The sequence below is a fragment of the Xiphias gladius genome, chromosome 20, assembly GCF_016859285.1.
Source record: "Xiphias gladius isolate SHS-SW01 ecotype Sanya breed wild chromosome 20, ASM1685928v1, whole genome shotgun sequence".
Classification (NCBI taxonomy): Eukaryota; Metazoa; Chordata; class Actinopteri; order Istiophoriformes; family Xiphiidae; genus Xiphias; species Xiphias gladius.
Window position 1 is genome coordinate 23,269,470 of NC_053419.1, and position 25,487 is coordinate 23,294,956.

At 42.9% G+C, this 25,487-nt stretch overlaps 2 protein-coding genes across 6 annotated transcripts; both read right to left on the bottom strand.

Moving 5' to 3' along the window:
• Positions 1-1,131: 1,131 nt before the first annotated feature.
• Positions 1,132-16,482, bottom strand: ved (ventrally expressed dharma/bozozok antagonist). 2 transcript variants are annotated; one of them, XM_040157842.1, is made up of 4 exons: positions 16,415-16,482; positions 4,261-4,561; positions 2,711-2,970; positions 1,132-1,778 (listed from the first exon to the last, which is right to left on the bottom strand). In XM_040157842.1, exons 2-4 carry the CDS (start codon positions 4,493-4,495, stop codon positions 1,419-1,421), a joined length of 855 nt encoding a protein of 284 aa, XP_040013776.1. In that variant the 5' UTR covers positions 4,496-4,561; positions 16,415-16,482; the 3' UTR covers positions 1,132-1,418. The 2 variants fall into 2 exon arrangements, with proteins under 2 accessions (XP_040013776.1, XP_040013775.1); XM_040157841.1 differs by lacking the exon at positions 16,415-16,482 and adding an exon at positions 9,422-10,386.
• polm (polymerase (DNA directed), mu) lies at positions 14,823-24,941 on the bottom strand. Of its 4 annotated transcripts, none has more exons than XM_040157839.1 (12): positions 24,764-24,857; positions 24,313-24,520; positions 23,306-23,483; positions 22,495-22,593; positions 22,222-22,392; positions 22,058-22,129; positions 19,569-19,689; positions 19,354-19,486; positions 18,848-18,950; positions 17,357-17,794; positions 17,175-17,258; positions 14,823-16,548 (listed from the first exon to the last, which is right to left on the bottom strand). In XM_040157839.1, exons 2-12 carry the CDS (start codon positions 24,510-24,512, stop codon positions 16,462-16,464), a joined length of 1,686 nt encoding a protein of 561 aa, XP_040013773.1. In that variant the 5' UTR covers positions 24,513-24,520; positions 24,764-24,857; the 3' UTR covers positions 14,823-16,461. The 4 variants fall into 4 exon arrangements, with proteins under 4 accessions (XP_040013773.1, XP_040013774.1, XP_040013770.1 ...); XM_040157836.1 differs by having other exon boundaries at positions 14,824-16,548; positions 24,847-24,941; XM_040157837.1 differs by having other exon boundaries at positions 14,824-16,548; positions 24,313-24,521; positions 24,738-24,840.
• Between the last annotated feature and the right edge of the window lie 546 nt (positions 24,942-25,487).

The window sequence follows — 25,487 nt, forward strand, 5'->3', positions numbered from 1 at the left end:
GAGGTTCTGGTTGGGCTGGACAAAGGGAAAACTGCACAGCAGTGACGTTGTGGCCGAAGAACCAAGACCCACAACTAAAAGTTGTGCACTCAAAATCTAACCGAAGTAAAAGTACAGACGTATTATGAGCCAAATGTACCGAACGTATCAAAGTAGAAGTACTTCTGCTTCTACTTCTGCAGTCAAATGTCTCCTGGGGCTGATATATTATTATATCCGACATCATTCCAGTGTTGATACGGAGGCATACTCCGTTCAATCTATAGTAATGCCTCACATATTTTACATACAGATTATACATTTTGTAAGAGAAAATATTTATCTATAAAGTAACCAACACCTATCGCTGTCAGATAAATGTAATAAAGTAAATGTACTTAGTTACTGCATCTGTCATGTGTTCAGCAACATGGAAGGAAAAGACATTTTGTTTTACTTTTTTTTTTCAATGTATTTTTAATGTGGTGCAACAGGTTTAGGGAAATTTGCCTTTTGTCATTTTATCTATGAAACTACTTGTTCTGACCAACCTTTGTGGTTGGTTTGAGGTCATGTTGTTTGGTTTGTCTCAGTTTTACAAGCATTCAACAACTAGATGGTATTTTGAGAGGAAAGCTGCGGCTTTACTTTTAAAGATATAACGAGAGAAATTAAATAAATCATTCAGAGTCAAGTTTTCAAGTTAGATGAGTCGAGAACTGGCAAAAAAAAACAACAATGGTCTTCAGATCCTTTACTTGAGTAAAAGTAACAATAGCATAATGTAGAAATACTCCTTTATAAAATAAAGGTCTCACATTCGAATCCCACTAAAGTCAAATTACAGAAATATTGGCAGCAAATTATAATTAAGGTATTGAAAGTAAATATACTCATTCTGCAGAACTTTGGCTCCTGTTAGTGTTGGTATTATTATTTAGTTTATTGTTGGAGCAAAGATAGGACTGAAGTAAATGTACTTAGTTACTTTCCACCTCTGGTAAAGACAGTCATATTTTACTTGAAGATAATATGTATGAAAACACATCAGATGACCTGTAAGGTTTTAACAACAATTTTTATTTTAGCAATCTCACATTTCACAGAGACATAGGAACAAAAATCTAATAAAAACACTTCATAGATTCAAATTTAAATATATCCAAACTATACATCAGTTACAAGCAGATACACACACATAAATCACAATATTGCACACTACCCTGTTTGATTCACGATTAAGATTTAAGCTTCACAGCAGTAATCGTGCCATGTTTCTTATAAACCATCTATTTCATCTATTAGTGTTGATCCTATTAGGATAAGATGAGAACATTTTTGTTCAAAACAATAAAAGCAATAGTTTTATTTTGTTTGACAAAATATCACAGTAAAGATTACAGCAGCTCCAGGGGATCACCTTCGTTGGGCAGACAGTGTTAGTAATACTGAGGATAAGTCGGGTAGGAGGCCATGAGTTGAGTGGTGGCAGAGGGCAGCATGACCCCCGGGAGGCTACTGTACTGGTAGAAGGAGTCCAGGGGCAGAGTGGAGACACTGGGCAGCGGGGAGCTGTACTGCAGGCTGTGTGGATGGACGTAGGAGGCGGCGGCCGGGGCCTCCGGCGCTGCTGCTGCCGCTGCCGCTGAGTGGTATCTGGGGTAGGGTCCCGGCCGGTAGGCCTGCAGCTCGGGATAATGCATGAACTGAGACGCCACATTTGCCTGGCAGGCGTGAGCCAGGGCGTCCTGCACAGTCCGCTTCAGCTTCATCCGTCTGTTCTGGAACCAGTTTCTGATCTGAGATGGAGAAAAAAAAGAAAAAGGTTTCATGAGGAAAAGTTTTCACCCAAAAATATGAATATTTCTCACTGTTACTAAACATCAGGGCCGAAGCCAGGATTTTCAGAAGGACTGGCATATAAGTATATTTAATCAAAATAAATAAAATATAATAAGATAAATATATAAAATTAAATTAAAGTACAACAAATAAAAATAAACATACCGGTATTAATAAACAAAATTCAATAAATCAACGAAAAGGTAAAATTCTGACTCCAAGTCGACCAATAATAAAAATAAATAAATCTAACAAATAAATAAATCATTATTTAAAAGAATAAATAAAATACAACCTTATAAAAATAACATATGTAAATAAAAGAAATAAAAACACTAAAAAAATAAATCAATAAAAATATTAAATACTGAGTCGCAGTCCCACAAACACTCCTCAGATAATAAATACATAAATAAATACATAAATAAAATGATAAAAATGAAAGGAAATAAAAGATGCAGGAAATAAAACAAAATAAAATATGAAATGTTTAGTCTGAATTCCCCAATAAAAAAATATAAATCCGATAAATAAAAAAATATATTAAAAAATAAAAAATATAAATAAAAGAAACACTAATGGATAATTCAACAGAAAGATGAGTAGGAGTCCACAATCCCAAACACCCCTTCAAAGAAGTCTTTTAATTACATTATTAGATTACGAGAAAGAGAATTTCTAAAATAACAAAAACTGCTGATCATGTCTCAAACTTCATCCAATTTAAGTGTGTTTTGTCTAAAGATACTGGAATCATCTTATAAAAATACTTTTGTAGGTTTTTTTTATTGTAGCGAGTTAACGAAGTCATGAAATAAAAGATAATTCAGGGGGCGTGACCTCAGCGACCTCAGGGGTCTGACGTTGACGACACACCGAGGCTTGTTACCTGTTTGTCGGACAGGTTGAGCCTCTTGCAGAGCTCGGTCTTGTCCTGTGTCCCCAGGTAAGCGTTCCTCTTGAAGGCCCTCTCCAGGCTGCTGATCTGCTCCGCCGTGAAGGCCGTGCGGGGTCTCCTGCCCAGCGGAGGGGACGGCGGCGAGGCGGAGGTGCGTTCGGCGGGGGCCGAGGGGGAGAGGGAGTGACCCCCTTCGCTCTCGTACCCGGAGGTCTCCTCCTCCGTCCCGCTGCTGAAACCGGCCTCTGTCGCTGGAAAGAACCAGTTTATCTTAAGTTAACTTTAGCTCTTCAACATGAGGAAACACGGACTGGGGTATAACATCTTTTACTTAAGTGTGTACACTGTACAGTTCAAGTACCAAAACCCACAAATCTGTGCTTAATCACTTGAGTACTTGTACTTAGTAAATGTACTTAGTTACATTCCACCTCTTGAGTGGAAGTCTGATGCCACCGTTTAAAAATACTCCATTACAAGCAAAAGTCACCCTCCACTCAAAAATGTGTTTTTCTTATTTCAAAAGGTGAAACTTCCACTGGAATATTTTCATTCCAGTATTTTCCAGTCTGTCTTCAAACACAGACAAACGAACCGTATTATCAGCCTATAAAATAAAAATAGTTCGACCTCCACGATTCAGCATTTATTAACAGTATGTAAACATTATACTAATGGTTTATGTCGCACAGTGTAATGTTGTCGTAAGCAGATATAACAACTAGAACTCCTCCTGTATGTGGAGGCTGCCGTGCAAACAGGTAACTACTGGCATTAAAGCAAAACAAAGCTCTAATAATATAAAATATTCATTCTTTAGAAGAAAAGTTGGAATTGTTTACAAAAAATTGTGTTTTTTATAAACTGATAATACAACTTGTTTATAAAATATTAATTTGTAACAGTCAGATAAATGTAGTTGAGTTAGTAGTTAAGTGCAATACTTTCCTCAAAGATGTAGTGAAATATAAAATAATCAAGTAAAGTACAAGTATCTCAAAATTGTACTGAGGTACATGTACTAGATTAAAGTACTAGATTAAATGTATTTAGTGCATTTTCCACCTTTGGTAAGTAATTTACCAACAGTAACGTTGCTTTAAATTCACTTTAAGCACCAAAGACTCACTGGATCTATTGTGGGGAATAACCAGATATGGAAATACCACAAAACTCAAATGAACATCCCACAAACTCTCACAAGATTACTGTAAACCAGTGGTGGAGGAAGTGCTGGGATACTTTACTTAAGTAAAAGTAGTGACACAACAATGTAAAAAGACTCCATTACAAGTAAAAGTCCACGCACTTAAAGGGTCGATGAAAGGGCTTGATGCCACTAGATTATTAAAAGTACTACTTTGAAAAGTACACATCTTTTAGCGGGCCTACTTTTAAGTGATTCACTAACAGTAATGTTGCATTAATTCTCTTTCAGTAGCAAAGACTGTGGAGAGAATGTGAGAACAACCAGATATGGACATGAGGTACGAGGACTTGAGTGAATGTACTTCACTTTGCAGCACTGGAACTGAACTTACCTTGATTGTTGAGAGAGGTCTGGTGCTGCAGAGTGCTCAGGCTGAAGGCATCGAGGCCCTGACCCCCGTTCTCCTCCCGCTGCTTAGGCGAATTCTCCGACTTTTGCCTGCAGTAAAAACCCGGCAGACTCTCGGAGTGCGTCCCGCAGGCCGTGGGTCCAGAGGCTGGGACGGTCTCGGATCCTGCGGGCTGGCTGCTCTGGGCCATCCACTCGATGGAAAAGTGTCCTCTCATGGCTGCAGAGTCCCCGAGTTTCCTCCCGGAAGAGGCCGGAGGGAGTAGATCCTTGCGGTTCGAATGCTGAAAACCAGAGTTAAAGCTTCAGTCCAGGGTGCAGGGAGGGGGTTCTCAGGATGCGTTAGCTGGACAGTCCTGACGGTAGGAGAGTTTCAACTGCCTCCTCCTCACAGCCCGTCTGTATTTATAGGGGGCAGCGCAGCTCATTTCCAACTCTCTCAACCCCTGAGATCAAAGCACACATCCTCGCTTCCCTCCCACCCTCCCCTCCTTCAGTTTTCACAACTGGAGTAATTAAGACGTCTCATTCAGTCTCAATGAGGCTGTTACAACATGGCTCCAGTAAGTCTGGGAAGGAACCCCCCCCCCCACACAAACACACACACACACACACAGACACACACCCGCCTCCCCCCTTCCTGCCTCCAAAAACAGATAATGGACACAACTCGCCACCAAACTGTCTGCATCTCCTCTACAACCACATCCAGACTGTAAAAACGTGTGTGGAGTGTCTTTCTCAAGGCAGCTGTGGTGGATTTTCCTTTCATGCCACTTTTTGCTTCTACTCCACCACATTTATCTGAAATCGTTGGTTTTCATACAATACATATCGCATCGTATGACGACATCTACGGACGCAACAAAAGGTCAAATTAGATAAATGAAGAGAAATGAAAATTGAATACACACACAGAACAGTAAAAGCTCAGAAATGTAGTTATTGGGCAGTTTCAGTGCAGCAAAGTTGGTTGATCAACAGCAGAGTAATTTAGATTTAAATGATTTTAATTAAAGCAGCCGGGGCACGTTTAGAGTCATAACAATCAATCAATTGACAATAAATCAATCTGCTACAACTTCGATAAGGCAAAAATGAGAAAAATGTGGTGGTCGCAGAGTCTAGAGGGCAAAGATCTGCAGCTTTTCTTTGTTTTTCTCGGACAGTAGGTTGAATATCTTTGGGTTCTGGACAGAGAACGCTGTATGGATACGCCAACTTGCGTTTCTGGGACACTGACAGGCCTTTTCTCACCATTTTCTGAAATTTTAAAGCCCAAACAGTGAATCCGTTCATTCAGAAAAATCACCTGCAGACATCACCTCGGGCTTTGGGAAACCGTAAACAAATTTCTGCAGATAAGCAGATAAGAAAATAATCATCAGTCGCAGCCACGAGTCTCTTTCTTCTCCAAACAGTCATTAATCAAAGACTTCGAACGTCCCCCGGCTGCTAAACTGCTCATCACACACATTAGGTTGAGCTACAGTTACTTAAAAAATGACAGTCGAACTTCCATCAGCCAGACTTAAGGCTTCATCTGAAAAGAGTCAATAACCAACATAATGAGCGGTGAGTGGCTTAATATCAGGGCAACATACTGATCCGGGATGATCCCTGATTAAAGACAACCTGTCTGAGAGCTACTGATATGACATCAGCTGAGCTGTAACACTGATGGGTTTCAGGGCTGTGTGATCTCGCCTGTAACAGACAGACTGCCAGGATCCACATTTAGCCCAAAAAGAGTCGACCCCCCGACGGATTTAAGACCCACAGCCTGAAGAAACCGACGATCGTTCTGCTGCGACACCGGATGATGAACACGCAGAAGCTGCGGAAGGATCAGAACGTAACTGGAGACACGATAAGCTCCAACAGGAGCTCAGGAAAAGACACTGGAGGTCAGGAAAATATTCCGGATCCTCCAGGTATTCAGAGCTTTTACTTTGGTAAAAGTAGCAATACCACAATTTAAAAATACTCCATTACAAGTAAAACCTCTGCATTCAGAATCTTACTTAAGTACAGAAGCATTAACAGCAAAAAGTACTTAGAATATTAGAAGTAAAAATACTAGTTACGATGCCAGTATCGGCTCTGTTAGGGTTCAATTATTATATATTATACTACTGGATTATTATTACTGACACATGAACATGTTTGCAGTGTTTTAATGCAGTTGAAACAGTTTCACTCATCTGAGGTGCAAAAGTAAAGGAGTAAAGGTACTTCCCACCACTCAAAATGAAGTAATTTACCGGGCAAAAATTCACTTGAAGTGCCACAGACTCACAAGAATATTGTGGGAATAGTCTGATGTAGAAAACATAAAGAGAGATCCCCCAAGATTACTATGAACCAGTGGTGGAGCAAGTACTCGGACGCTTTACTTAAGTAAAAGTAGTGACACAAAAATGTAAAAAGACTCCATTACAAGTAAAAGTCCTGTTTGAAAATGCTCCTTCAGTAAAATGTGGCGAAATGCCCCTTTTTACCGGTACAGCCACAGTTCCAGCTGCGGAGCTGAAGTATAAAGTTCCACCAAATTAAAACGCTCAGGTGAAGTACAAGTACCCATCGACCGTACTTTAGCAGAGTACTTGAGTAAATGTACTTAGTTACTTTCCCCGGTGGCAGTGACTCCCACACATCATCTGTTCTGTGGCGCCTCAAATCATCTCCTTTCAATGTTACAAAGGGGATTTGGGGATCAAGGTAAAGAGCCTGATAACGACCCGAAGAGGATGATCCCACCTGTGAAGTGGCTCAGAAAAACCACCAGCAGCTCAGTCCTGATGGACCCGAGACTGTCTCTGAGGAAGGGGGGGGGGGCAGGCGCTGTTTTGTGTGCAAATGGTGCTTGGGCCAAACACACTGAGGCTTTCAGGGATTAATCGGGTCAATCACGGAACGGCCCCCATTGGTAAGGTAATGCGAGCGCCCGGGCCGCGCACGCAGAGCGGAGCCGGGGCTGCGCGGGGCTCATCTCCGCGCCTCCAGACGCGCTGTCTGAGGGCGCAGCGGAGCAGCAGAGCCGCGGTGCTAAACGGCTCATTATGGAAACTGGGGCACTTCAAAGGGGCGACACGCCCAACGTGAGACGGGAGAGGACCCCCCCGCATCACCTGCTCCTCTACCGGGCTCCGGTATATTTTGCCTTTGACACGACGTTGAACTCCACCACATGTCGGAGTCCGGGGACGCTGTTACCAGCCAGAGTTAGATGCTACTGCGGCTTTGGCAGACTTCATAAAAAAACCTGAAAAACCTGATGAAAATATGGAACAGTTTGTTCCGCGTGAAGTACTGTTACTCGGATACTTTGGCATTTGACACTACTCTGTATTTTACTCTCCTCTGCTCTACTTTGACCTTTCTTTTATTTGAGTACTTCCTCCTCCACTCGTTTATACTAATCTTGGTTTATCTTTATGTCCTGTGATCTCACTACCCCCCCCCCGAGTTCCCGTTACTGGTGGTAAATTTAGAGTAACCGAGTACATGTACTCGGGTACCGTAGATTACGACTCTGAGTGAAGTGACTCACTTTTTACCAGCAACAGTAAAACGCTACTGACACGTGAATGGGCTGCATAAATAATAATACTAAGAATCTAATGATATGTTATGTAATCACATGTCAGGGGGGCATTTCTCCGCATGAAGTACTTTTACTTTTGATACTTTAAATGCAATTTGATGATAATACTTGGGTACTTTTACTTTCATTTTCATCTCAGTGCGGAACCTTTACTCGTAATAGAGTATTTTTACATCGTGGCATTGCTACTTTTACTTATTCGAATACTCCCTCTACCACTGATTTATGGTAATATTTTGCAGTAGAGGAAGTATTCAGATCCTTTTACTGAAGTAAAAGTACTGATAAAAAAAGAAAAATACTCCACTACAAGTAAAAGTCCCGCTGAAGTAAAAGTACAGAAGTATTGTCAGTAACATCTGCTCCAGAGGCAAATACTGTACTTCTGACTGCAGTACAGATACCTGGCAGTGTCCAGTTACTGTTACTGCGCAGATTAAGAGTTTTCATACACAAAATATATCAGTTTGTGAAATAGTAGCGCTGCAGGCGGACAGTTTGCCGACGTGTCTCAGCGTCTCCGCCCCCCCCCCCGTGTCCTCACATCAAAGGGCTGGAGTCCCGCGAGTCGCGGGTCAGGATGGAGATGACAGGGCGGAGCAGCGCCGACACCGATACCCATCCGCCCCGCGACGCGGCGCGCAGACGCGGACGGAGGTGAAGGAGAGAAGACGGATGATCAGGAGCCCTTTGAACCTTCAACCGTTCCAATCAACTCTCTGCCGTTGCTCTTTTCTTTTTTCTGTATGTGGCGTGGTGGTGGAAGACATTTCACTTAAGTAAAAGTACCAACACCGCAGTGTAGAAATACTCGGTTACAAGTCAAAGTCAAAGTGAAAGTACATAAGAATTAGCATCAAAATACAATTAAACTATTAAATGCAAAAGGTCTGGTTATGCAGAATGGACCATTCCAGAATATTATAAATTATTAGATTATAATTCTGATGGATTCATGTTTGCATAACTTTGATGTTGCAGCTGTTTGAGGGTGGAGCTACTCCATAACCTGTAGTGCTGCAAGTACTTTTTGTCAATACTTGGTACCATCAAGGTTCAGTGCTGGAAACGAAACTGAAGTTTGGGAGAAACGGTGTTTCATAAAAGAGGAGTTTTGGTTGTTGACAGGTACATTAGCAAACGCTTACGGCCGCATGCAACCGCATCTGGGTCAGCGATAAAGCAGAAACGCACACGGATCCGAGACATAGGACATAATCGATAATAATCATCACTTTGGTTTTCCAATAATCCACAGACCGAGAACAAACTTTAAAAAGAATAGTGAAAACCGTCGGCAGCGAGGTCTGTGGATCATCCTCAGTGGCCAGAACTGGTTTTGGAAATAAAGACTGCTGCTGTTGTTTTTTTTCTCTCTGGCTAATGTAGGTTTTAAATGCTTTGAACAACACGGACAGAATTAGCAGGAGCGGAAGCGACAGCAGAGGATTTTTCAGAACCTGCGCAAAGACCAATTTGCATGGCTCAACGTCACTTATAAGGGTAAAGGTTTATTTCATGATTTGCATGAACTGACCCTTTAAGTCGCCTGCTTCTCTTCTAACCCTCACATTTGCTCCAAGGGTGTCTGCACAGTCTCTGGCCTCAGCTGTCTTTGTTTGTTTACATCTGGTCTGGTCTTTTGTGCTGAAACACACACAGACATGCTGCCTTTATCTAAAATGAAACGTACATGTGGCAAGCTGGGTCAATGAAACAGATAGTAATCCTGATGTGTGTGTGTGTGTGTGTGTGTGTAAATGCTCCTTATCCATGATGAGGGGGTCATTCATCCTCCTCGGCCCCAGTCCCAGGCTGCTGCTGTCTGTGGGGCAACAGTCTCCTGCTGGGCTCGTCTTTGATTGGCTCCATTCAGGCCCTTTCATCTCTAATGGTCCTGTTTGCTGCTCTGTTATGGACACAAACACACCTCGACCCTCCGGCCCCCCCCGGGCGCTGACAGGAGACCAGAGGGAGACACATGTCCCAACAGAACAGGACCTGGTGGCCAGATCTCTGCGTGCAGGAGCTAATACCTCCTTCGGTCTCACTGTTTTGTTTTGTTTGTTTTTTACAGTGTGTTAGTTCGTCTCTTCGTACTTTCTGACTTCACTACCCGGTCTGTGGCCTTCAGCCCACTGGTTCCCAGTGACATAAATCATATACATACAAATACATATATTATATACTTTTAATTAAAAACAGCCTGAATAATTTCCCAAAACAGATCCTCACAGTAGTTTTTGAATCAAACAAACAGGAGGAAATAGGGCATTTGTTCGGGGGACTATTTTCCGTGGCGGATTAATCCACGTTTGGCGCTCTAGTGAGTATTTGGAGCAGCAGGACGGTGTGTGTGTGTGGGACTGAGTATATAACAGTGTGGCTCACTGGTGTGTTCCTAACAGTTTCTGGACAACAATGTAGGTCTTTGGCTCAGAGGAACAGGATATATCAGATGTCAATACACAATGGGGTTTCTTTACAAGAAGATCAGCAGAGTCGTCCTTCAAAAGAGGTACAATGTGGCACAAGGCAGCACATAAAAAAAAAAAGAAAAAGTTAGCTAAACTGTTGGTGAATGGATTCCTCTATGCAGATCAAGGTGATGACGCCCAATAATCATTGATCTCCACTGCCGGCAGTCTCCAGCAGTTGCCCGCCCCGTCTGTAACACAGTCAGTTAAGGCCTCTTCCCCTGTCCCATTGATCCCTATCAACCTCATCAAAGGCTCCCTGGGCTTTGATGGGGCCAGCGGGACTGGTCCCGGCGGACGAGCAGGCGCTGCGACTCCCCTCATCAAATGGGGGAGACGGAGGGACGGAGGGGAGGGAGGCGCGTTTTTAAGATTGCGAAATTTAAATTTCCTTCCAAAATCTGGTGAGCTGGAGGCCGTAACGCACCTGAGGGTTCCCAAGCTTTTATAGCAGGTACTGGTGAACCTCCCTCAAGACCTGCATTGTCGTTATGCGAGCATAACTAAACGAGCGTGTACATCCTCAATCAATGCGCGACAGTCACAAAGAGGGATGATCTGACTTATTTACCTGCCATAATAAAGGCACCATCAGGGTGTGTGTGTGTGTGTGTGTGTGTGTGAGCATACTGCAAGGCCAACAACTGAGAACTCTCTAGAAAAACCCCACAATGTAGGATCATGTCTCGCTTACAGTATATGGTGGACTTTGTGTTTGCTGAGTGACAGATTTCGTATTGTTTTGTATTTTTAATTCCATCCAGTGTTAATTTTACGTCTACGTCGTTTGACGTAAATGTATTTTAGTCAGTTGACTGAGTTTGATACGAGTTTTAGTTTCTATTAGTCTTAACTAAAACATTTTAGTCTCACTTTGCTACACACCTGATAACACAACCCTGTCTCCTCGAAATTCTATTTTCAGAAGCGGCGTTTTTTGTTTTTGTTTTTGTTTTGAACGAATGCGGCGCTGCGTTTACCGACGGCAGCGGAGTCACCAGGAGCTGACTCTCAACTGACCAGGTTCACGTCCGGAGTCCAGTCTGTGGCTCAGGCAACGACAGCACTTTGGTGAACGGTGGGGAAAGATGGTGGTTTGGATTAAATGTTAAGAAACGGGCTGTGAACGAAGTCACTTTGTTTTTATCCGTTGGGGAAAAATGTGAAACAGTCGTCTAATAATTTCCAACTTTGAGAGCACACACACACACAGCGAGGTGCAGACCAGTGTGAGCTACGATGCAAATCCCGGCAAAATCTTTTCCGCCATCAGGCCGTAGAGATACAGCAGATACAGAAATGTTCAAGAAAAATATAAATGACGATGAAAAAAATAAAGTACAATATTACAACTAACTTTTCAAAAAATGTCTCAACTATTAGAGTGACTGCTATGAAATTTTGTACAGATATTCATGGTCCCCAGAGGATGAATCCTTTGGTGATCCTCTGACCTTTCATCGAACGCCACCATCAGGTCAAAGTAGCTTGCGATTCCATATCTAAAAACACCGTCTAGTTGTGTGTCCTGGTCACATTTCAGATGCCTTCGAGTTGTCAAAAGTTCCACCAAAGAAAAAATTCCACTCTATGTCACAAATAGGCAAAGATCAGAGAAAAGTACAAAAAAAAGAAAATATTTTTGACCCCTTTGCAGGGGCCCGACCCCTAGGGTGGGAGCCACTGGACTAAACTAGCCAACTGTATATAAAGTGGTTAAAAGCAGCTCCACCTGGAGCAGCTACAACAGTGCTGCTTTAAGTACATTTAGATGATACAGTACTTTTGATGGATTTTTTCATGCAGGACTTGTACTTGGAAATTAAGTATTTCCACAGGTTGCATTGGCACTTTTACTCAAGTAAAGGAACTGATTACTTCTTCCGCCACTGACAATTTATCTCTCACATTATTTTTCTGTGTTCAGTATCACTCTTGGCTCTTCCTTGTGCAGGGTGTGGGCACTGAGGAAGAGTGTTTTTGATTTCTGTTAATCCCCCCTAATAAGCATTTTCATACCAAGGCTGTTTTCCCTGGGGAAAATAGAAGCTATAAGTCCTCCATCCACAGTTAAATGAATTTACATTTACACAAACTACATCCCCTTTCTTCTCTGTTCTCACAGTAGCCCAGACTCATAGTCTCCTCAGTGCAGGACGACGTTGCTCTCATGTCTCCTTCTCCCTCAGAAAACTTTTGGTTCACACATTCGGTGTCAAAAACAGAGACGTGTCAATGGTGATTCAGAAACATGAAATAAGTCCTTTTCCCTCTGGCTAGATTTCTAGCAACTGCAGACGCACTACATATAGTATTGTGTTTACATTTCCTATAGCTCAGCTGTCTTAAATTCGAAAAATAAATATTTTTCTTTGCAGAAAATGTCAGTATATTATATGAAATGTGTGCAAATGTCACAGGGAGTGGTTGTGAGAGAGGAGACGGAGGTGTGAGCTCCGACACGGCCTTTGATGTTAAACTGGTATTTAGAGGTTAATGAGGCTGTTAGGATGAGGTGAAGGAAATGCCTGAGAGTTCACACATCACATCACCTCTCTCACTCTCACACACACACACACACAGACACACACAAACGGGAAATGTATCTGCGGCTCCTGACAGGCCGCGGCTGTAAATGTGGATCTCTGATTTAAAACCCGAAGGGCAAGAATGTATCAGGCTGATTATCTAAATGATTTGTTTCGGGGTTTAATACAAGTCAAAAAACTACGTGCAGGAGTGGAGGAAGCAATCGGACCCTTCACTTGAGTCAAAGCACCAATATCACAGTGTAGAAACACTTCATTACAAGTCCCGCATTCAAAATCATGCGGAAGTATTATTATGCATATTATCTGGAGCGTACTTAAAGTATCTACGTAAAAGTACACAAGGCAGTAAAACGTCCCGCCTGACATCGTTAGATTAACACTGATGCATCGAAGCTTCAGCAGCGTTTTACTGTTGAAGCTGCTCCAGGTGGAGCTGCTTTTAACTAGTTTATACATTTAAGTAGTTTAGTCCAGTGTTGGAAAGTAACTAAGTAGAACTGTGCTCCAGTACTATGTTGAAGTACTAGTATTTTACCCGAGTACTTCCATTTTATGTTATTTGACACTTCTACTACACTACTTTTCAGAGGGAAATTATTTCTCACCTTTTTGGCCTGTAACCCTTTAACTGTAACCCTGAAATGACTAACTGAGTTGTTATTTCCACCAAAGAGACATTTCCCCTTTAAAGTTTGCAAATTGTTTCATTTAAATAACAGTTTGAGGCCTGAAGAGGTAAAATCAAACAATATTTAAAAAAAAAAAAAAGTCCGATAAAAATAAACACAAATTTGTGAATCATAATTTTGTGTTTTTTCTTCTTTCCTCTCCACATAATTATCTCACGACTCCTCACATTTACCTTGTGATCCCTTGGAGGGGCCAGACCCCCAGGTTGGGAACCAGTGGACTAAACTGTCTCTGACTCAGCTAATAGCAGCTCCAGCGGTAAAACGCTGCCGAATCCTCCGTGACCCAGGATCAATGATCTGATCACATCAAAGAGAATCAGAGACCAGTCACAGGAGACAGGTCCCTGCACAGTGAAGGACTTTTACTGTGATACTGGAACTACATGAAGTAATTTTAGTCGTTAAATGATTAATGGAGGAGGAAAGAAGAAAAAACAAAGTTCTAATACACAAATTGATTTTCATATTTTGGGCTTTACTGAACTCTTCCTTTGTTTTTTGAAATATTAGATCATTTTACTTCTTTTGAGTCTCGAAAATTGTCTTTAAAAGAAACCATGTGAGAATTTTATAGAGGAAATCACTCCATGGAACTTGGTGGAACTGCTAACAACTCACAGATGTCTGAAACATGACAAGAGAACCCAATTAGACACTGGTTTAATCTTTAACAATGTGTAGTATTTTATAAGCTTATCACATGTTTTTAATGTAAAATCGTAATCTGATAGGTAACTATGGCTGTCAGGTAAATGTAGTGAAGCAAAAAGTACAATATTTCCAGGGGGAAACGTAGTAAAGTGGAGGTATAAAGTAGCATACGATGAAAAATACTCCAGTAAAGTAGAAGTACCTCAACCTGTACGTAAGAACGGTGCTTGAGTTAACGTTCGTCTCGCTGAGATCTGACGTGGTGCCTCTGCTCTGCACAGCTGTGTGGCTTTCTTCTCTGTGGATGTACTGAGGACGTCGTAGAATGCAGGTCACGGCCACATAGGGAACGCTTGTGGGAAATGCACCTGTGCCACCTTCTTCCTCTTACCCAGGCACGAGGAAAAAAAAACACGTCACACTGTATGTGAGGCGGTAGAAGGTGTGAAGGAACACAACAGAGAAAAAATCATTTTAAAACTGCGTGTGACGACTTGACAAGTGCTTTTCTTAAAAGTGTATTTTTGGCAAATTTTTGTGCAGCTGCTTTCTTGTTTGATTCGATCTTTCTTATCATGTCTCTTTTTTAACATGACCTCCTGCAACACAGCAGATTTAATCCCATCACTCGGTAACGATACACGAGAAACCAGCAGGTTTTCGTCTCTCGGGAACTGGAGCTAATTTGAGCTACAGCAAACGGAAAACAAATTTCACAGATCATAACTTTTATTCTAAGGTGTTTAATTGCCTAAAAACCATTTGTACTCTGGGCCGCGTCATTGTTCTTTGGTCCAGACTGAAATATCTCACCAACTACTGGATGAACTGACATGGTATTAGGTAGAATCACCCACGGTGCCAGGAGGAGGAATCCTAATGACTTCTCTGCTCCTCTGACTTTTCTTCTAGCGCCACCATGAGGTTCACAGGTGTGGTCTTTTCATGGGATTTGTTGACAACAAGAAAAACTTAAACTGTCACCAGACTTCTCCTTTCAGGCCTAACTCACACACCTTTTATTGTAAAATATAATCAGGGCAAGAACAGATTGTGGAGTTCAGCAGTAAAAAAAAAAAAAAAAACTTCCTCTAACGGGCACCAATATTACAGAGGTAAAAGTTAATCCACAGCACTTATGATCTCAGTTTTGATTTCTAAGTGTAGGTACCTGCACTCAGTTCCCAGTTTATTAGGTACACCCAGCTAGAACTAATGCAGCCTGAACCAACAGTCCTGCACTAAATCCTCATTTCATGAAGGTTTTAATGTTCAGTTTTTGTCGAGACTGTTTCAAAGAGGCGTTGATTCAACTGCATGATCATTTCCTAGGATGCAGCGTGTGGTGCTGTTGAACTGTATTGCATTTTACTGACAGGTGGTTTGTATTATTTTGTCCACTCCATTTATATGAATAGGCGTTAGGCTGAGTAACAGAAACATCTCTCTTTCCAGGCTTGTAAATCGTGTCTCATAGTAAAACGAGCATGCAGCGTTTTGGCGTCTGACAAAGTCATGTGTCTGTTACTCACACTTCCTGGACTCATGCTCCCTAAAACAACACATCCCCACCATTTTTCCATCTGAACGCCCACTTAAAGGCCAATTTATACTTCTGCGTTGAACCGACGCTGGAGGTACGGCGCAGCCGCGTACCCTACGCCGTAGCCTGACGTGCACCTCCACGTCACGGTGACCCAGACCGCAGCCACTGCGATCGGCCCGCTTGGTGGCATGTCTTGTCCGTGTCTCTCAGTGGCCCGGCAGAGCACAGAAAGCTCACGCTCCTTCTGCCTCAGTCGGTTCAATGGTCGCACACACCGTCTCCTCCGACGTCTTCTCTCCTTTCTGCGTTGCAGTCGTTTCAGTAAAAGTACCAGTTGTTCATCGTCCGTCAGCTCCAACTCCAACAAGATCCGCTGAGTTTCAGTCGCCACTGTTTGAAGTACACACGCGGTGGCACAGAAACCGCGCCGGCCAACTAGCGTTTTAGGCGGTGAAATTGCAGAGTGACGCAAACGCACCAGTGCATAAGTATAACTGCTCACAACGGCGCAGGCCGCTTGCGCAGGCTGCGTTGATCCTACGCAGAAGTATAAACCAGGCTCAAGATAGCCGAGGCTACGTTAACTCTGCCTTCTCCAGTTGTTATCCTTACATGGAACTTGCTTGGCCCTCCAGGAGGCAGCTTATCAACGGGTCTCTTCAGGCGTTTCTGGCTGACGGTGGAATGAACTCCAGACCAAGATGAGCAAATATCTCCTCTTCCGACGCAGCTCTAAGATACCTACTCTGTGAGAAAGAGGGAGGAAGCAAGGGGAAGAAAACAACCCAAAATGTCATCCTAATTCCTTCACATATTATGGATTTGCTAATTTTACTGAATTTGCAAGCAGAACGACAGACCAGCTATAAAATGTATTGAAAAGTTTTCAATTTGATTAGTTCCTGATTGTTGGTGACACCAATGGATTTCAAATGAAATTCAATTTGCCTTCAGACATCTGTGCATCATCTCGTTACTGAATGCTGACAAGACATAATGCGTTTTATTCTCAGGAACCCAAGATTACAGTTCACTCGTACGCTTAATGGCGCTGAAATCGAAATTGTCCAATCTTACAAAATTCCCGGTTATTTGGCCTCGAACAGCAGTCTGACTTTTAAACAGCATGTGGAGCAACTGGCACAGGAGCTAAAGATCAGAGCAGGTTTCTTGCTTTCTGAGGACAGAAACTGATGGAACAGTCGAGCATCATGCCTGTACTTGTACATGTCTGACTACATGATTACATGAAGGTTATGTGAAGTCAGTTCTCAGCAAACAAATAGAAAGGGGGACTGGATTCCCAGTGCGCCAAAACTCCAAATCCAAAAGATGGATAACCCCTGTTCCATTTTAAAATAAAGGCATTTACCTGTTTAGTAGCGTACAGAGCATGGCTGCTTAGAGACATGGCCTTCTCCCGCCCCGCCCAACGCCGCAGCTCTCTCTCAAACAACTGGAGACAATATCAGATCAGTACGAACATTAAGAAGGAGCAAGGCAAAACAGACAGATAGTAAACATGGTTATTAGTTAAGTTTATTAAGAGGTCACCTTGGATCCCGTCCAGCCCAGTAGAGCAAAAGCAAACTGGCTGATGGGAGAAACCACCAGGTCCACTCTCACAGCTCTCCACGGTTTGTGTCCAGCAGGTTTTGTCTCCTCCACTCCACCATCTTCACTGGACACACGGTGTCTCTGTTCGCCAGAGCGGATCTGATTCTCTGAATTTTGATCTATCTGAGGAGGAGAGGCTTCACCTTTTACCTGCATATGGGCTCCAAGACTGCGTGCGTCCTCTGCCGTATTTTGATTTTTTACACCATTTTCTGTCAGTGTCCCTGGGGGTTTTGGTCCTTGCTTCTCCTCCTTGGCCAGTTTAAAGATGGAGAAACACCTCTCAAAGCGGTCCATGTTGGAGGTGGGCCGGACAGGACCGTCCTTGGACTCCAGGTAAGAGTTTCTTGTAGTTTTCTGGTACAACAGGAAACCCTGGAGAGACAGAAGACTCTTTTCTAACAGACCGAGACGCCTACCACTGGGCAGAGACCTTCCTTTTTTATTTGTCTCGTAGGTTGTGTCAACTCATTCCACACGTTGAAATCGACCTTTCTGTGCGACCCCAACCTGCGTCTTTTACGCGAACACTGTACGAATCAGTTGAGCGGCCGTGACGTGGAGCTCACGCTGAATGTAAGCTTCGGTTTTGTTCATGAACAGTTCCAAGAAAGTTTATTCAAATATATAGTCAGCGTGTCCTTTGTGAAGTTCTAGTATGAACGTAAAGTTGTTGTTGTTGTTGTCCTTCGGCTGCTCCCGTTAGGTGGTTGTCACACCAGATCACCATCCGCTTGTGTGATTTGGCATAGATTTTTTTTTTTTTTTTTAAAAACACCGGATGCCCTTCCTGCCGCCACCTGGGTTCGAGGAAGTCCGGGATCGGAACGCCAGCCCGGGGATGAGTGGCCAACCTGCTCTACCACCTGAGCCTCGCACCCCCCTATAACTTCTATTCATCCGCTTTTATTTAATGTAAAAGAAAAAGAAAAAACGCTGTTGTAAAAATTAAAAGGAGATCATCATTAAAAAGAAGGTTAAATAAAATATAAAAATTGTAAAGAAAAAACAAAAAGGCAAAAAACGAACCAAAGAAACGTAATTAAATAATGATTGGTGAATCATTGTGGCATAATGACACAACAATAACGTTCACTTTTCTGTTCCACAGGCTCAAAACATCAATGACTGAGTGCCTTTCTTTCAAACAGTTTTCTGCGTACTTTCAGTTTATAAGTCATTTTTGTCCATTTCATTAATTTCTCTTAATCTGCTGCATCCTCCTGGAGGAGGTAAGAGGACCCCGATTCTAAAATGACCGTGTCCAATCAAAGTTCAAGTTACGCCTCAAACCGACCCATAAACTGCAGTTAGAATGTGGTAAACATTCATCCGGGCTGGTAATACGAGCAGTCTATAGGGGAAAAAGAGTCGACATGCCTTACTTTATTAAAAAATACTTACTAAAGCCATAGGCAGTGAATTTACCTGTGAATCCAGCCAGGACACCACTTTAGACATCAGACCATCCTCTCTGCCTTCCTCCGGGTGCGTTATCAGGAAGTCAGCGTCATGACCCGTCAGCTTGCCCCTGAACAAAGTGTCAGTGGAAAGGTTTCTATTAAACTGCTGAGTCCCAGAGGCGTCCCCCCCCCCCCATTTGGTATTCCCACTTCAAATTGTTCTTTTAACGATATCCTCAACGTTACTTGAAGTAGAAACACAGGACTCTCCCGGATAATGTAATGGTGCTATAGGGTTTATGTTATGGCCACCAGCTTGACTTATTTTCAGCTTTTTTTCTGAGCCCGTGCAGTTGTGTACGCCCATGATTCCCCTACCTCTGTCACTCTGTACGTTTTGGCTTCCCGATGGAGCTGAGGCGCGTAACAGTGAGCAGCAGCACGACATTACAGCTCTGACTCCTGCAGAGGAAGCTGTCTGTTTACGGGAATGTCACTAGATATACTGTATGGGAGCGTTCGCTGTTTCACCTCCTGAATCCTCCCGTCAGAGTAATCCGTGCCCCCGGCAACACAGAAACCACGGCTCTCTCCACGATCTCTCCGATAGCGTCAGCCTCCGCCTTAGTGACCGGCTGGTTGAGGTCGTCGTAGTGCTCCAGACCTGAAAGACAACAAGGTATTCCCTCAGAGAGAAACGGGATGAGATGCAGTGTGGACGTACCCACGGGCGCCAAGGCACACACCTGCTTGTTGCGCTCGACTGAGTGCGCGTCCTGAATGCTGTAACTGGCGAAGAGTGTGGATCCCCTCTCTGATCCACCGGTCTGCTGTTTTTGCTCCGACGCCGAAAATACCCGTCAAAACCTGAAATCCGGGTTAGAGCATTAACCGCCTTCATCACTAGGAGGCAGCGACAGAGGGAAGCGACGGTCTCCACCGAGCTTCACAGCTGGGATGAGAGACACGACGTGTGTTTTGAAATGACAGAAAATTAAATATGTATACAACATTTAAGAGGGTCTGGATCCCCTTTTAATATTACGGGAGCCTACACACCCTTGTTAATGAAGACCGACAAGAAGATAGCTTTAACTCTTTATTTACTGTTTCAATTTAGATAGTTATCTCTTTTCATATCTATATGTCGTTTTACTACTGTTATTATCTGTTATTATTATTCATATGGGTACTTGTACTTCAATTGAGTATTTCCATTGTACGCTACTATATATCTACGCAAACAAACTACAACGTGTTATTATAGGTTGAGATAAGATAAGACTTTATTGCTCCCAGGGGGAAACTTACAAGCTATCGGGTCAGTATAATGTAATGAGTAATAAGGAGTAACAATCAGCTCCACCTTAAACAGCTGCAACATTAAAGCGATGAACACATTAATGCATCAATAATCATAATCCAATAATATAATATACATTATTCTGAAATGGGCCAGTCTGAAAAATGGGTACTTTTACTTTGCTTTCTTTAAGTATATTTTATGCTTTTATTAATGTGCACTGTCCCTGTTAAATAAACCAGTGACAGTGATTGAAAACAAAATCAGCGGCAGCTCTATTGTGTATGTGGATTATACATAATGCTTTCAGGTTTTTTGAGTAGGAGTTAATCTTTCACGAGTCCAGAATTTAACTTCTAGCAGCTTGATAAATGCAGATCTTGGATTTCAGCAGTGACTGTACGACCGTTTTATCGCTGTGTGTCTTTCAGGGGCAGCAGATGGATGAAGCAGAAGTTGTGGTGTTCTCAGTACCCAGCTACGCCTGTCAGAGAAGTCGCCTGTTTGCAGTTTTACTTGAGTAAAAATATGAATGCAGGCTGACAGGAACATTTCAGGGAGACTACAGGTGATGAGCCGGGTGGTGGGCTTGATGTGAGAAGGAAACCCTTCAAAATCACATAGTAGCTAAATGGTTTGTTGCACGACTGATGTGTGAGCGTTTCTGTTTCACATCTGCATTCGTTTGTGTGTGTGTGTAGATGCTCTGGTATTAAAAAAAAACAAAAAACAAATCAACCAATAAAAATTGTTGAACAAACAAACAAAAAGAATCTCAGCAATTTCCTAAAACAGGTTGACACTAGTTGTTAATCAAACAAAGAGGAGGAAATAGTGCATTTGTTGGGGACTATCTTCAGCTCTAGTGAGTATTTGGGGCGGCAGGACGGTGCTTTAGTTAGTTAGTAGGAGACATTCACTGTAGGCTTCGGTCTTTGCATGGGATTTGTTGACAATCAGATCCGATGCTTTAACGTGATTCAACACAGCTCACTGCTTGACCAGTGCTCCTAGGTGGTGCTCAAGAGAGAACAGGGTGCACAAACAACTGATCTGTGAAAGGAAAATAAAACCCATCGTACACGGTCGTTGCCTCGTTGTTTGACTTCTAACTCATCCTGTGTTTAACGATGCTGCAGCTGCACAGACAACAGAAATGTCACAGAGAGTGTGGATCGTTTGATGTTGATCGCTCAAATCTTTTTTCGGAAATACAAGGATGTAAGGTCCCTATGACTTATAGAATACTTTATCTCTAATTTCTCTGAAGGAAATGTAATGGGAAGCAACAGATATTTGATTAAAATACCGTTAGTAGCCAGTAAAACAGCGATTATGAGGGACTGGTGGGGCAGTAGCGGTGGCTAATAATTGTCAAAGGCATCTTAAAGGAAAAACTGTCACGTATCTTGGGGCCACAAGAAGCACCACTGGGATGAGAAATGGAAAAAAAATGGACGTGATGCAAGACCCAAAATGGCAATATCGGATCAGAGCTGCAGATAAATTTATCAACAGGACGGCAGGAACGATGGAAAAACTCTTTTGTTTTCTTCATTTTTTGTTACTGTTGTCATTGTTCAATGCCACAGATCTTTACCCAATAAAGATTTAAGTGGATAAGAAAAGAAAATGAAGCTATGTACCCCCTTAATGACCAGATGTGAGCCGTTCAAATGAAGAACAGGTTATTTTTTGTCCGGTCAGACTGTTTCATCTGAAGGATTTTTTTTCGCAAGACAAGAGCAAAACTGTGGAGAAAGGTTTCAGAAAAATGCACAAACTTTTGAGTAACAGGACTCCTTTTCATCTTTTAATGCCTTTAATTACCTTCAGATTTTTCTTGGGACCCCTTGGGATTTGGAAACCACTGCATAGATCATAAAATTTATACTGCCGCACTCCAGTTTATGGGCTAAACAGCTGACATACCTTTAGTGCTTTATACCGCTCAGACTGCCTCACAGATTCGACCTCACTTGACGCTCCACTCTCCAAAATGTCCTGCAAGAGCAGAGAATAAGCAGGGGATTATTAGATCTTCTCCGAGTGTGACGGGGCGGCCAGAAGGAAGGTTAGAGAGCTGCACAACTCACTCTGACGACTCTCAGTGAATGTTCCCCGAGACAGGGCAGCCCTCTGAGCTGCGTCATGCCCGTCAAGGGTTCGGGGAGAGCCTTCATCACGGCGGCGGCCCGTTGAAACGCAACACTTCGCCCTTCCTCGTCATTGAGCTCAGCGTTTTCAGCCAGGAGGGACAAAGCATCCTGAGACGGAGAATACATTTATACAAGATACATTTTTAAAAAAAATCTAATATCAGTGCTGTAGGCGCGATATATGGGATCTGTTTCTGCTTGGGGACATACAGTGAGGACGGGGTTATGGTTGTCCAGAGTGGTTCTTCTCTGACAGGCGTAGCTGGGTACTGAGAACACCACAACTTCTGCTTCATCCATCTGCTGCTCCTGAAAGACACACAGCGATTAAACGGTCGTACAATCACTGCTGAAATCCAAGATCTGCATTTATCAAGCTGCTAGAAGTTAAATTCTGGACTCGTGAAAGATTAACTCCTACTCTAAAAACATGAAAGCATTATGTATAATCCATATACACAATAGAGCTGCCGCTGATTTTGTTTTCAATCACTGTCACTGGTTTATTTAACAGGGACAGTGCACATTAATAAAACATTGCTGTAAATGCACCAGAGTTAACCAAGAGGATGTTTTTCATCTGTAATCCCTGGACAAACGGTAGTCACAATAAAAACAGAATATAAGAATGCAAGTTAATTTATAAGCATGCAGAGCAATAATAAAAAGAGAAGACAATATTACTGTTAGCAAAAAACATCACACAGGACACCGGTATACCACTTTGTCAGGTACCATTTAAAACATGCATGAAACAAGACATGCAAAGCGATAAAACACGGAACGTTAATGTTAATAAAAATGTAAACTAAATACGACAACATTGTGCTGCATTAGAAGACACTACCAGAAACACGCAAAGCAGAAGCACAGACATAAAAAGCACAGAGATACAGACATACAGCAGGTACACGAGGGACAGACGGAGGATAGAGAATGTCTCCTACGGGGAGACATTTGTTAAATGCAAACCCGGCGCTCAGAAAAGCAGTGGTGGTTAGCTGTGTGGAGGAAAGTGTACCTGCAGCTTATGTCTGTTCAGGATCCGAACAGGGTGGCCCGCACGCATGCTCTCTGTGTACCAGCCGATGTCCAGAAGGTGAGCCGGTGCTCGGCCTCGGTCCCCGCCCCGTGAGTCCAGCCACGTCCTGACCTCGTCGCCAGAGTTGTTTTCAGAAACGACATGCGTGACGTCGTCACTGCGAGGACACAATATTCAACACAACACCTGATGCAACGTGTTGAGGCTGGCGGGCCTCCCAACGAGCATAAGTGAGACATACACAGCAGTGCTGAAAAGATTAGTCCATTTATCGATTAGTTGATCAGCCAAAATGTTAAATGCCAACCTTTATAATAATCAATTCATCTTTTTAGTGATTTTAATCCAGTAACATCAAACGCTTGCTTAGTCCAGCACCTCGTTTATGAGGATTTGCTGTTTTTTCTGATGTATATCAGCGTAAATGTAACATCTTTGGGTTTTAGACTTTTGATCAGACAAAACAAGACATTTAAATGATGTTTCTAACACGGGGGGTGGAAATAAGGCATCATCTGTGAAAGGCATGAAGGAAAATGCTTGATTGATGGGTCCTACACCGTATCCAGACTTTTTTAAAGGAGCCTTTAACAGCAGCTCTTCCCGCAGCCTTCAAGTTAATGCTGCAGGTGGTGGCGCACAGACTGAGGACCTCAGGCTTGCAGGGCCCCGGCTTTCCAAGACCGTGTTGGTACCTTTATTTAATGCCTCGTTAAGTGATAAGTGTTGTAATGAACACTGAGTGTGTGTGTGTGTGTGTGTCCCCATTCAGTCCCAGCAGAGGACAGACTATGTCACTTGTGTGATTTGTGTGAGGCTGGGAGTTGAAATGAATTTTACACTCTTCAGGGTTTCGATAAAGGCTAACCCGCCGGCTTTCCTTTTCCCTTTCCCTCGCCTCTGTGGTACATTCATTCGCGTTTCTTTGACTTATCCGTACTACACCTCCCATGGCGCTGCGGCCATTGAAGTCCACCTTATCCTACCTGAACACCTCCTCCACTTGAAAGCCTTTCTTGCGAGCGAGCTGAGAGAGGAAGGCTCTTCGACTGGCTCCCATTTTCCTTTCCAACAGGAATAGAACAACCCCAGGGAACCTGGCTGGCGCCTCGTCTCCCCCGCCGGCAGCCCCGGTATTATTCCCGACATTTGGGGAGACGACTTTCCTTCGCTTTAATGGCACCATGGTTCACTCTGCGGTTAAACGAGACGCCAGACTATCACATAACACGCCGGTGTTGAAGCCTACAAACACGTAAAGTCCACGTCTTGTACGAGGAACTGACTATTTTATTTATTTCTGGCTAACTTTGACATTAGCCCCATTCACCCCCGCCCTACATCCAACCACGTCTGTGCTGCTAGCTTGTTTTCTATGTTGCCTGTTATCATAAAAACATAATCATTAAGCGTTATTAAGCGTTTAGCGTGACTGACATCTTCTTCTTTTTTTTTTTCCTGAGGTAGGTTAGCGAGACAAGAAGCGGCAAACTTCTGTACCAGCGCGCAGCCGGACGCACCTGTGTCTAGGTGCCGACTCCAGCAGCACGTCACCAAAATAATTCCGACTGGAAACAGTGCACCGTGAGCCCAGAGTGCCCGGTGTAGACGCCTGTCTCTGCCAATAATTTATATTAAAAAAAAAAAAAGATATAAATGTTAGTTATGATGAAAATTGAAATTTAAAAAATAAGAAAATAGTCGCGACAAGTAAAAATGGGGAGATAATAAGTCAGGTCAATTTATTTATGGAGCACATTTAAAAACAACAAAGGACACAAAGTGCTTTGCAGAGAGATTCAGCTTTTGGATTATTTGACTGATGGTTACAGTCAAACGAAAACACGGCAGTGATCAAATATAAAAACAGGCATGAATAACGCTGTATAAGCAAATTAAACAAAGCACCGAGTATCTTAGTAAAGTCCTGACACAAAGAGCCCGAACAAACAAAAGCCAGACAGTGGTCAGACATGTCTTCATGATGACAATTAAGAGGCTAAAGGAAAGAGATGGGTCTAGGAGGGGTTTTAAATATTTCAGTGGAGGGGGACGTTCTAACAGTGAGGGGCAAACTATTCCACAATTCAGGACCAACAGCCGAAAATGCTGGAACTCCTTTGGTTTTGAACAGGGTGCGTGGAACGGAGAGCAGTGATGG